The sequence below is a fragment of the Pediculus humanus genome, genomic scaffold (assembly GCF_000006295.1).
Source record: "Pediculus humanus corporis 1103172108298 genomic scaffold, whole genome shotgun sequence".
NCBI classification, from domain to species: Eukaryota; Metazoa; Arthropoda; class Insecta; order Psocodea; family Pediculidae; genus Pediculus; species Pediculus humanus.
Window position 1 is genome coordinate 780,690 of NW_002987867.1, and position 10,926 is coordinate 791,615.

At 30.1% G+C, this 10,926-nt stretch overlaps 1 protein-coding gene across 1 annotated transcript; it reads right to left on the reverse strand.

The window, feature by feature from the left end:
• Positions 1-6,815: 6,815 nt before the first annotated feature.
• Phum_PHUM564000 (uncharacterized protein) lies at positions 6,816-10,347 on the reverse strand (the record flags this gene model as incomplete). Its single annotated transcript, XM_002431947.1, has 6 exons — positions 6,816-6,905; positions 7,046-7,189; positions 8,952-9,133; positions 9,654-9,788; positions 9,888-10,192; positions 10,301-10,347. The coding sequence occupies 6 exons, from the start codon at positions 10,345-10,347 to the stop codon at positions 6,816-6,818; spliced, it is 903 nt and encodes a 300-aa protein (XP_002431992.1).
• Between the last annotated feature and the right edge of the window lie 579 nt (positions 10,348-10,926).

The window sequence follows — 10,926 nt, forward strand, 5'->3', positions numbered from 1 at the left end:
TTTCTTGGATGGTATCATTTGAATTTGTCAATTGTCGAATGTAAACCTCTGAATTTATGGTCTGACTTCCTGGCAGCAGCTCAAAGTTGACTATGTCTTTGTAATCTCACCAAAATGATAACAATAACTTTTTTGGTGAATGTCAGCCTTAGAAGTTCTAAGGTGCCTGTTTCCTTGCCTAGACCAGGATCTTTTTCTCAAAAAGTCATCATAAACAACCCACTTTTCATCTCCGATGACCATTCTTTCAAAAAAGGGTCATCCCCATTGCATTTAAGAAGCATATCACAAAGACCCATCAAGCTTCTTTTGGTACCCAAGACGCCGCAGACGGTTTTTGACGCACGTATGTGACTCATCTAGCTTCTTTACAATGTCCTTAGTCGAACTATGCCGATCATAATCAATGAGGGCCTTTATTTGTTCATCATTAACCTCCAATGGACGCCCGGAGCACTCCTCATTTTTCAAAGGAAAATCTCTAGAACGGAATTTCGCAAACCAGTTTTGACACTGCCGTTCTATTGAGGCTTCATCACCCTACACGGCCCACAACTTTTTATTGGCTTGTGAAGCATTAACACCCTTTCAGAAATAAAAAAGCAAAATATGAAGGAAATGCTCGCTTTGGCTCCCCATGTTTAAATGTCTTTTGCTCGCGCACTATTTAAGAGTTCAATGAAATTTTGGTACTGAATGTTACAGAAGGAACCAAATAATAACATACCAAAAGTTCATGTTTGTACATAAACGTAAACGTACTCAGAAAACCGGACAAACTATCTGTTGGTGAAATGCGCAGTTACTTACTGGTCAAACCAATAATTTACATAAAACAAATTATTTAACGAAAATATTCATGTACTGGTTACGTTAAAAGCTTCCATGCTTTTATAAATTCCACGTTAAAGTGAAATACATTTTTCTAATGACACTTAATTTACCATCGATATAATTAAGTTTAAATTGATGTCTATGGTTGTTTACATATATTACTATTATTTTTACTATTTCCCATTGAGAGTTATACATAAAAATCGTAAAATTTGTTTTTAAAGAAATTACAAAATGCACGGGAGAGTCAAAATAAGAACGACAGAAGAACAAATAGAAATCGCAAGGCAAGAGAAACAGAAAAAGGCAATAGAATTTAAAAAAATAATGAATCAAATATTAGAAAAACATTCTTCACAAATTCACGACGAAGAAGGTTTAAATCTCACCGGTAATTTATTAACAGGAAATCCGGATATAATAACATTATGGAATTATAGAAGAGAAATATTTTTGTCGTTTAAAAACGACGAGGATTTGGAAAGTTATCAAAAACTATTGGAAAAAGATTTACAATTGACAGAACAGTGCCTGAGAGTAAATCCAAAATCCTATGGCAGTTGGCATCTTTGAATATGGATCTTGGACAATTTACCCAAACCTGATTGGAACAAAGAATTAAACCTTGGCACAAAATATCTTCAATTAGACGAAAGAAATTTTCACTGTTGGGATTATCGTAGGATAGTCGCTGAAAGATCAAATGTTTCTCATTTATCTGAATATGAATTCACTCTAACATGAATACTGTATTAAATTATGTATGTATATATACATGTGTAATTATGGGAGGCAAGACCGAAAGTGATACCTCAGGAATGCCTCCCACATGGTTGAGGGGAGTATCCCAATTTGGTGGAGCAGATCTCTGCAACAGCCCATGCCAGAGGGGAATCTGCTGTCACCTTTGCAAGTTCGAATCTGATAATTCCGGCTTTGAGAGAAGGGTTGAGGTTGAGGCTGAAATGGGAGTTATACTCCTGCGACTGAAGGATATGAGTTGGTACCGGGAGGCAGGAAAATCACCCATATGCTGTATATGGATGACTTAAAAATTTATGCAAAAAATGAAGAGGAGTTAAATAAAATGCTAAGGACGGTTCAAACTTTTTCCTCTGACATCAACTTGAAATTTGGTTTGGAAAAATGTGCCCGAGTTAATATTGTCAGAGGAAAGTTAACACAAAAGAAAAATATAGAAGACTCTGAAGAAGAACTTATTAAAGAACTGGACCCTGGATCAACATACAAATATCTGGGGATTGAACAAAGAAATTAAACCTCAATTAAAGAAAGAATATTTTAAAAGATTGAGGCTTATATTACAGTCGGAACTGAATGGAAGAAATAAGTTAAACTCCATTGGCACATTAGCTGTTCCAGTAATAGAATACAGTTTTGGCCTTGTAATTATATATATATATATATATATATATATTGTTATGATCCCGTACTCAATGTTCACATTTTTCAATTTTTTTATAAACAAAAGACTAACGATGAACTCAAATTGTTCTTCTTTAGAAGCGAAGCTTCTAGAAAATCTTTCTATTGTTTTATTTGCAAGTATTTGCTCGTTTAGATTGTTGGACATTCGAAACAATTGACTAATGAAAAACCGAGGTTATAAAGGGAAGCTTCACAGCTTTGCACGCGTTCTTTTGATTCTTCGTTTTGTTATATTGAATTCTTATCCGTTTCTTTAATTTTAGTTTTGGTTGAGTGATAGTTTCTAAGTGTTTGTTCGCGAGTTAAAATAACCTTTACTTTTATTTTGTGAAAAAGTGTATACTAAGCATTTAACACGTCACAAGAAATAAACTGTAAATTAATTTTAATATTAATTTGCGACTTATAATATAAAGAACGAACCGAACATAACAATATATATATATATATATTGCTTTTATAATACGGCCACGAATAAATATTTTTACATAATAATAATAATAATAAATAAATAAAAATTAAATAAAATTTATTTATTATCCTTATTATTATTATTTTTTTTATTTTAAATTCGTTTCTCCATCCTTGGTCATATTAAACACATACATATACAAAATTTTGCTTTAAAATATAGTTATTTCATAATTTAAATTTTATTCCTATTAATACATAAGTTAAACATGAAAAATATGTGATTTTTTTTCCTGACCAATCACGAGTAAGAATGGCGAGCGCCATAATTTTCTAATTATGTATACAAAGCACGCCATTGGTTAAAAATTGTATTGAAAATTGCATATACTCTAAATGCAAGGCGTTGAAGCGAAACGAAACTATCGAAAAATTGAGACCTCCTGAATATTATGTTTTACTGATACTCGGAACCAATTTTTCACTCATTTTTCTTGATTTTTTTTCGTTCGCCTTACTTTTGTGAGTTATGCAATTTGTCGTGTTCACGCGTATTGCCAGTTGCATAACCAAAGTTTTTAAGGATTTTTGAATTTTTTCGATTTTTTCCGTCCGCCTTACTTTTTTGAGTTATGCAATTTGTCGGGTTTCGCGTATTGCCAGTTGCATAACCCCATTTGTATAAAAATTTCTTTTAAGCTTTTTTTTTTTATGGGAATAAATGAATGATATAACCAAACATGCATGATGGAAAAAAAAAACAAATTTTTTTTTTATTTTTAAATAATATATTTGAGAGAATAAATACATATATTACTATATTATTATTATTATTATCATCATTATAAATTTGAAAAAAAAAAACGGAAAACTTAATAATCGTAGTAGTAGGTGGTCGATACCATAATAGAACATATAATAACGCTTCGCGGTGTAATAAAAAAACGCACGCACGCACACATATATGTGTGGCGGATTCAATGTCGAAAATAACGTGTCTGTCACGATCCCGCGTCAATGGTAGACTCTTCTTCTGAAAGCCTCCGTAATTAAATCCACGATTTTAACAACAACAACAACAAATTCCCTTCCTCGTTGTAAACTCTTTTTTTCTTTTTCCAGCACTGGAGAATTTCTTCTTCTTCTTTTTCCACCCACTTTTGATGACCAAAGTTTACCATCGTTTCCGAGTAATCATTACAAAATTCAACGTTTACGATTTATTCTAAGTAGGACGACCTTGATTACAAGGCCACCAGTTTTAAATTTCAATTTTGTGAAAATTTTCATGGTCACGTTTTTTCAACCAAGGTCGACCTTGTTTACTGTTTACGCTAAGTAGGACGACCTTGTATATTTTACCTGGCACACATTTTATTTTAAGAGGGAATCCACTGTTAAAAATTTTATTTTTTTACGGGAATTCACTGTTTGGATGTTATTTTTTTTTTTACCTCCTGGGGTCTTATGTTTTTCTGATACATCAGATCAAATTTTTCACTAAAGAAAGGTAGAAGGCACAATAAAATATGTCAATATCTCCATTGGAGTATATGCCGAGAATATGGAATAGATGGATTACCCAAGGAGTGGTACAACTACATTCCAAGCCCAGTTACGACAGTAGGTCCTTGCACAGTTCTGTATGATCAACAAATCCACACTGACAGAACTGTGCCAGCGAACAAGCCGGATATCATCCTCAGGCATAATGCGGAAAAATGGTGTAAGTTAATTGAGGTGAAGTTAAAAAAAACACCAGACAGCCAAAGAAGCAGACGAAAGGCTGAAATATAGAAATTTGGAAATTGAAATAGCAAGGATGTGGGGAACAGGAAAACAAAAACGATTCCGGTCATGGTGGAAGCAGCACTGGGAGCCATGCCACCACATTCAATGAAAGGAAATTTAAAGAAGATTTTGAAGAATTTGAAAGAAGAAACCATCCAGGAAATCGCACTATGTGGGACGGCCCATATTTATTATTATTAATAATAATAATAATAATAATAATAATAATAATAATAATAATAATAATAATAATAATATTTTAGATTACAATTAGTCGTGGTATTGTAATAATAATAGCTAAAGACCTTGAATGTTCATTTTACCTTATATAAATGAAAAATTTTTAATATAACAGACATTTTTAAATAAAAACCGCAGGTTGGATAAATTTTTTTAAAAAAATTTTCTTTAGTAAATCATTTTAATTTAATACCTTTATTTTTTTTGGAAGGAGTAAAATTATTTTAAAAATTTCCTATCATTATTTTGATTTTTGTCAAAATTAGAAGACAATAAGAGTCAAATATTTATTTACACAAAAATATTTAACACACAATAAAATTAAATTAATTTTAATGGGAGGAAAGGGGAAGAGGAAGGGGACGAGGGAGGGGAAGGGAAAGAGTTTCGTTTATAAATAACGATTTTGTAAATATTTTCGATCAAATTTACTTTGATGATAATAGTAAAATATTTGATTTCAATCATACTTTTCCCTTTTAATTAAATTTAAATTTCTATTAACATTATATTTATATGTATCTATGTATACATAAATAAATTTTTAACTCATTCGTATGAAAATAAAGCAAAGAATTTGTTTCGTTTTTTTTTTTTTTTTAATTATTTTGTTTTTGATTTAAACTTAAATACATTTTTTTTTTTTTTAATGGCGAAGAAAAAAATAAGTTATAATTATTATTATTTTGTTATTTTTTTTCCCCTCTTTACTTTTTTTTCTTTTTTTTTTTAAGCGTTCAGGTAAACTCATAAACTTTTTCTCTCCTACCATTTTTTTTTTTTACATATCTATTATTCATAAACTTTTTTCAGGAAATTTTTTTTTTTTTTTTAATAATTTAATACAAACTTGAATTATTACGCTTGTATAAAATTAAGTTTTTTTTTTTATTTTATTTTTTCAGATTGTATTACACCTTTCGCAATTATTATTATTATTATTATTATTATTATCTCATTTATTTTTTTGTAACCAAATGCAAAAATTAATTTTTGTTAGGAGAATAATAAAAGTAAATAATAGTAATAATAATAATTATTATTATTATTTATTTATTTATTTTTTTTGAAAATTATTCATTTACAATATTAATTTTTATGTTTAAAGAAAGAAATTAAAAAAAGAAAATCACGAGAATCAATAAAAAAAAAAATTTATAAATAAATTCGATAAGAAATCGTTATTTGATATATTCATTAAGTTATGATAAGAAAGCACATTTCACGTGCGTGTGTGTGTGTGTTTGTACACTTATTTATTTAAAACATTTGACAATAATGATAATAATAATAATAATAATAATAACTGTACACGTATATAAATTTTTATACACTCACTTACACTCATAAAAAATAATCGAAATAAAATAATTATAAATTGTCAAAAGTGGTGCATCTAAATTATTATTATTATTATTATGTACATAAATTTTAAAAGTGACGACGCAATCATACAATAAAAAACAATAACAATAATAATAATAATAAATAAAGAAAAAAAAAGAGATCTATTTATGAATTATCATCAATAAAATGACAATGAAAAAATAATAATGTTAATTTAAATAATTATTATTATTTTCTTCCCCCCCATTTTCTCTTCCCCCCTCTCTCAATTTTTATTTATTAATTAATAAATTCGAATAATTTCTAGTAATAATAATAATAGAAAAAAATTATTATTATTATTTTTATCAAGAAAATTTATTTACACACACAAACTAATTAATACACATTTTTTTGAAATTTATTTTATTAACAATTATTATTATTACTATCATTCGATTAAAACGATTTAATTAATATATATGTACATAATTAATTATTAAAGTGCTTCAACTCTAATTTTTTTTTTTCGTAAACGATTTCTATTATCATTATTATCATTAAAATAAAAATAACAATAATCCACGTTAAAAATTACGATGTCATTTGTTTGTTTAACTCCCCTCACGACAAATGTATATAATAATAATAATAATTTTATTTAAAAAAAAAAAAATGAGAGAAGATGGCACTTATTGTTTGTTGTTGTTGTTGTTGTTGTTGTCAAAGCACACAAAACAATTCTAACATAAATTAAATTGAAGTCACTCCGGTCCTGGAGCATTTCCATTAATCGGTTTTCCTATCAAAGATGGAATTTCATCGGTGCTATTGTTGCTGTCTGTATTATGATTCTGTAATGATATTTTCAAGTAATATAATTCCCGAAATTAAATAATAATAATAATAATAATTTTATTACAACAAATGAAAAAGGGAATAACGGGGGGTGGAAAACGGGAAGGGAAGGGAAGGGAAAACATTTATTTCTAACCAATGTTATGTTGTTTAATACGCAACACTCGGATCCTTCAGTATCGATTGCATCCATAAGTTGATCCAATTCGTTTTCACGATGTTTTCCAGAATCTGGAGATTCTAATAGAATATCATCCGTTCCATCGTCATCAACGCCGTTCTGGAAAAAGACAGACAAACAACAAGCAGTTAGAAAAAAAATTTTTTTATCCGTTTATTTATTATCCTTTTTAACTTAGCCTAAAGGTTAAAAATTTTTCATTTTTTATTTTTTATTTTTTTATAATTTAAACCTTTTCTCTATATTGGTTTAAATATTATTATTATTATTTCGTCCGAAATGTTTTCCGGAAAATTTTCCCAAACCTTTTGTTGTTTATTCACGGATATTTCAACAAATTTGCATACTATCATCGCTATTCGGATTATAAATACGATGGTGACCGACCTGATAATCTTTTAAAAACCCATTATTTCAAAAATCCCTCCTTGTTTGTTACTAAAATTTTCCCTTTCATCTATCTATATATACATATACCCTTTACGTATTATTCATTTAAACGAAATATTATTAATAATAATAATAATAATAATAATAATTGTATTTTAAAATAAAATTATATAAAAACTACGACGTTTGAAATTTTTTTTTTTTTTTTACTATTTTCCAACCGGAGATTTTTCAAAATTTTCTCTCTACCTACCCCACATCCCACCCCCTTTACACCTTTCCCAATCCATCCTGTTTTGAATACGAATAAAATTTTTAAAATGACGACAAGATAAAAAAATTGAAAATAATAATATTGGATAATTTAACAAAAATATCATCATCATCATCATCAATCATATTTTAAAGTTAAAATGAAAAAGTACGGGGGAAAAACATGGCGTTTCAATAATAAGTCACGTGACTTATAAAAAAGGAATTTTTTCACCTTGAAATTGATTTCTTATCGAGTGAGAGGGTTGAAAGGAGAAAGAAGAACACCCTCGGAAAAAAAGAAAAAAAATTCATTCTTTTTATTTTATTTTATTTTATTGGAATTTTGAGTCGGTGGAATTTAAGTAAAAATATTTTCCATCGTTTTCAAAATGACCATTTCCCTTGATAATGATAATAATAATAAACTGGCCTCAAATACGTCAAAGGAAAATGAAGAAGTGACGATGATGAAATAAACAAAAATAAATTATCCGTGAAATTTTGTTAACGCGAGAATTTATAAAAAAAAAAAGGGGGGGGGAAACAAAATGGCCGATTTGACCGTTATAAAGAAACATTTAAGAAAGAAAAAATAATAATTTATAATAATAAGATTTAATAAAAAAAAAAAAAATTTTTTTGTTTTAGAAAGTGTCGAAAATCTTCTGAAAAAGGTCAAGAAAGAAAAATGATTTAAACGACAGAAAAGAAAAAAAATGCGTTCATAAGGGTAAAAGGTTCAAGACGGAGTAAAAAAAAAAAAAAGACTGTCAATAACAATAAGTGATGAATGATGTAACATAAAAAAAAAAAAGGAAACACCCTTTGGGCCGGAAATTGTGGCGTGTTCCTCTAATTCGGCTACTAGGAGGATGGGTGCAGTGGATGTTTTTGGTCAGGGGTTCCGGATCAAACGACTCACGTATTCTTTCACGATCGACAGGGATATCTCAACAGCCGGGAACGAGTATCTTTCGTCACCGTAATTAGGGACTCCGTCCCGGAAGTGTGATAGGTCGCATTTGGTTCTTTTTCGGTATATATGAAGAAACAGACCTGCATCCGAATCGGGGAGGGGGACAACGTGGAACTCGGTATCTTTTTCTTTCAGGGCAAGGATTGGGTGTTTGGATTCATCGACCCGAATTTTCCCATCTTTTTGCATTCGTCCCTCTTCTCCCCCCTTAAATCAAAAGAAAAAAAAATATCTACTAACCTTTCTAATAGGAGATGCCGATGGTGATATGTGTTGTGTACCATTGGAGCATTTTGGAACTCCTAACTCGTATATGTTAACCATGTGGGCAGCTTGAACGTGAACCATGAGATCCCAAGCGCTTATGAAAGCATCCTTACATTGAACGCATAATAATGCTGCTGCGTCTTTACGACTGCTTGCTACAGCGACAGAGAAGAAAAAAAAACAAACACGAACGTGAATATATTGAACGTGAGTTACTGGAATTCATTTGAAAATTTTCACGCTTTGATATATAAAAAGAAAAGAAAAGAAAAGATAAAAAAAAAAAAAAGATAAATTAGCAAAGACTAAGTTTGGCAATGGAAAAATTTCCATAGTAAAGAAACGTTCGCCTTTTTTCCAGCCTGGAGGGAAATCAATGAAAAACCTCGCAAAACCGGAAACCGAAGGGAATTTTTCTAGAATTTATTCCATTGGGAATCTATGTCCGACACACAAAGTGATTGCTACATGAGTTTTTTCATGCAGTACACCAAAGGGAACCCTCATCCTTTTTCCTTATTCTTATTCTTTCCCGTGTTCCTGCTCCTGCTCCTTCTCCTGATGCTCCTGCTCCACACACCTACCCCCTTCCCCTGCCCTCTTATTTGATTTTCAAACACATTCCAATTTCTACTCACACGTCTAAATTTATTTATTTATTTTTAAAGTACTCACGAGATTTTACGCCGTTGATTATGTTGCACTTGCAGGTGAAACGAAGTTTACAATAAGCTTTTTTATGATCGAGAAGATCTTGAAGTTCGGTAAACATTTCTCTACAGTTACCACAAATTAAAATGTCTGGATTACCTAATTAAAATCAAAGAATGAGCGGAATGGTTTTTTTAAAAGTGAAAACACGCGCACACACGCACTCAAAAAACCAAAAAAGAAAATCTTTAAACTTACTATAAATTTTTATCTGATCCTTAGAAGTAGTGACCGGAGCGACGACAGCGGTCGAAGGATTTGATGCTGGTGCTGCTGGTGCTGATGCTACTGCTGCTGTGGGAGTAGCGGTAGCAGTCGGAACGATTCCATTATTCGTTTGCGACGATGGAAAAACCTTAACCTGATTTGTTGAATTGGCATTGGGTGGTGTAGTAGCGGTTGTGGTTGTTGTAGCATTTTTAGTAGGCCTCGTTTGAGCAACCATCAATCTCGGTCTTTTTATGGGTGGAACTAATCTCGGAGCTACAGCAGCAGCGTAATAACTAAAATTCCAAAATACAATTGGTCAGATAATAAATTTATTGCCGACTCGCACACACACACACACAATCGTTCAGACGAAGAAGAATTTTGTGAATCTCATTAATAACAGTGTAATAAATCTAAGAAAATTTCTCCGACATGTTGTATTTTCCATCAGGATATGGTGAGAGAATATGCGGGAGGGAGGAGAAAGGAGAAGGGGGAGGAGGGGGAAGGGAAAGGACCGTTAAAAAAATTTACGCCCCGTTTATATATTTGTTTGTGTGAATCCGTTTGTTGGAAAACAAATGACTCTTAACAAATTTTATTTATATATATTTTTTTGATTAATTAATACCACCACGTTTTTTTAAATAATCGAGACAACTTTTTGCCAAAAGTATAAAAGCCATTTTGTTTTTTAAAACACGCGTACCAACCGAATTATTAACCGTTAAAAAAAACATTTAAATGTTTTAAAACTGCCATGTTCGAACATTTTACATTTAGGAAAACATTAAAAACATTAACATAAAAACCAATGATAACAATAACAACAACAACAACGACAATAATAAAAAAAAAAAGATTTAAAAAATAAATTTAATTAAAAACCAAACCGGAAAAGGAATTTTATATTTAATTTAAAAAAAAAAAAAAAAACTTTTTCGTCGCCATTTTTTTTCTCTCTCTCTCGAAATAATTTAAATTAAACAAATGTTTAAATATCGTCAAAAAAAAATATTTTTTTTTT